Raw genomic sequence first — 1,621 nt, 5'->3', positions numbered from 1 at the left:
ACCCAAACCCAAATAGGAATTGCACTTGTCCCACTCACTTTCTTATCCATTCAAAATACGGCGCGTATTTTTGTATAGTAGTCCAGTTCGGATTCCAGAGAAGAAACGTGGCTGTTGCTCTCTCCTTTCTCGCACCCTTCCTCAACGCTCCTACTCCACGATGGGATTGTCTGCCCTCCACTTATTATCTTTTTCTATTTGAATGGTTACGATTAAGTTAGGTCACTATTTTATATTTATATTACTTTTTATCTTATTATATTTATAAAACAAAATCAATATAAAATATTGATGTCGTTTTACGTAATTGTGCATTTGAACGATAGGATGGAAAAGGGATGGTTAGCGGAGGGCAGACAATCCCATCCCCTATTCCAATATAACCCCTCCCTACCCACACCTAGTTCCTCTCAACGCGCACTCTTCATCCACCATGGCAGCCAGTTCCCGGACGCTCGAGATCACGGTCATCTCCGCCGAGAATCTGAAATTAGATCGAAAACCCATCAAGAAAATTGCCTCCGTCACCGTCCGGACCGACACCAACAGTCAGTTTCGCACCACGGAAATGGAAACTGAAGGCGGCTCCTACCCTCGATGGAACGAGAAGCTCGTGCTCGACATGCCAACTCACTCGGGGTCCATCACGGTGGAGGTCCAATGCAAGACGTCGTACGGCGTCAGGACGATCGGGACGGCGTCGATCCCGGCGTCTGATTTTGTAGGTGGGTACGTGCCGGAGGGTTACCTGCATTTTTTGAGTTACAGGCTGAGGGATCACATGGGGGAGAGGAATGGGATTATTAATATTTCTGTGAGAATGAAGGTTCCGGAGATGTACGCTTGCTCAAGTTCAACGACGTCGTCTCACTCGAAAATGGGGTTTCCGGCGGCTGGGAACAATAATTCTGGCGGCGGCGTTGCGATAGGAGTTCCCGTTTGGTACGGTGCTTATCAGAAAAATTATTGAAGATTCACCTGCAGAAACCAACAATAACAAAACATTATCTCATTAAGTATGGCCGGCTGTATGAAAGCTAGAACGTTATTGCGCTTAGTTATGTGCAAACTTCTTTTTCTTTTGAGTCCCACTCACAATTTTGTGTGTAAATATTAGAGGATTTAGATTTTTCTCATTAAGAGTAGTGTTAGAGAGACCATTTATTTAAATTATATTTTATAAATTATAAAGCGTGGTTGTTGATGACTAAATTAGCAGTGTTGATTAATGTTCTTATTTTTATTAGTAACACATAATAATTTACAAATGTAATCTAAAAAATTGATCTACCTAATTTTACTCTCTGGTTAATGAGAATGCAAACTCAATGACTTTTGTGTTCTTGAAGAAAATTTTATGCAATCATTGAATTCATTGTTACAAATTACAATACTTGATTGTTTTCCTTTTGACTAAAAGAAGTTTATTTCCATCATATATATATATATATATATATATATATATATATATAGAGAGAGAGAGAGAGAGAGAGAGAGAGAGAGAGAGAGAGAGCCTTCAAGGGAGGAATTCGCAATTATTTAGAAAAATAGGAAGCTGTGAGACCATTGTTGGTTTTTTCGTGAACGAAATAAAAGATTATGCAAATTTCCTACTATAATC

The 1,621-nt window shown here is 39.9% G+C and overlaps 1 protein-coding gene across 1 annotated transcript; it reads left to right on the top strand.

Annotated features, from left to right (window-relative positions):
• Window positions 1–328: 328 nt before the first annotated feature.
• Window positions 329–1,257, top strand: LOC137721415 (BON1-associated protein 2-like). Its single transcript, XM_068460507.1, has one exon. The coding sequence runs from the start codon at window positions 434–436 to the stop codon at window positions 968–970; it is 537 nt and encodes a 178-aa protein (XP_068316608.1). The 5' UTR covers window positions 329–433; the 3' UTR covers window positions 971–1,257.
• Window positions 1,258–1,621: the final 364 nt, after the last annotated feature.

The sequence above is a fragment of the Pyrus communis genome, chromosome 16 (assembly GCF_963583255.1).
Source record: "Pyrus communis chromosome 16, drPyrComm1.1, whole genome shotgun sequence".
Taxonomy (NCBI): domain Eukaryota; kingdom Viridiplantae; phylum Streptophyta; class Magnoliopsida; order Rosales; family Rosaceae; genus Pyrus; species Pyrus communis.
This window is presented reverse-complemented; position numbering and strand designations above follow the sequence as displayed.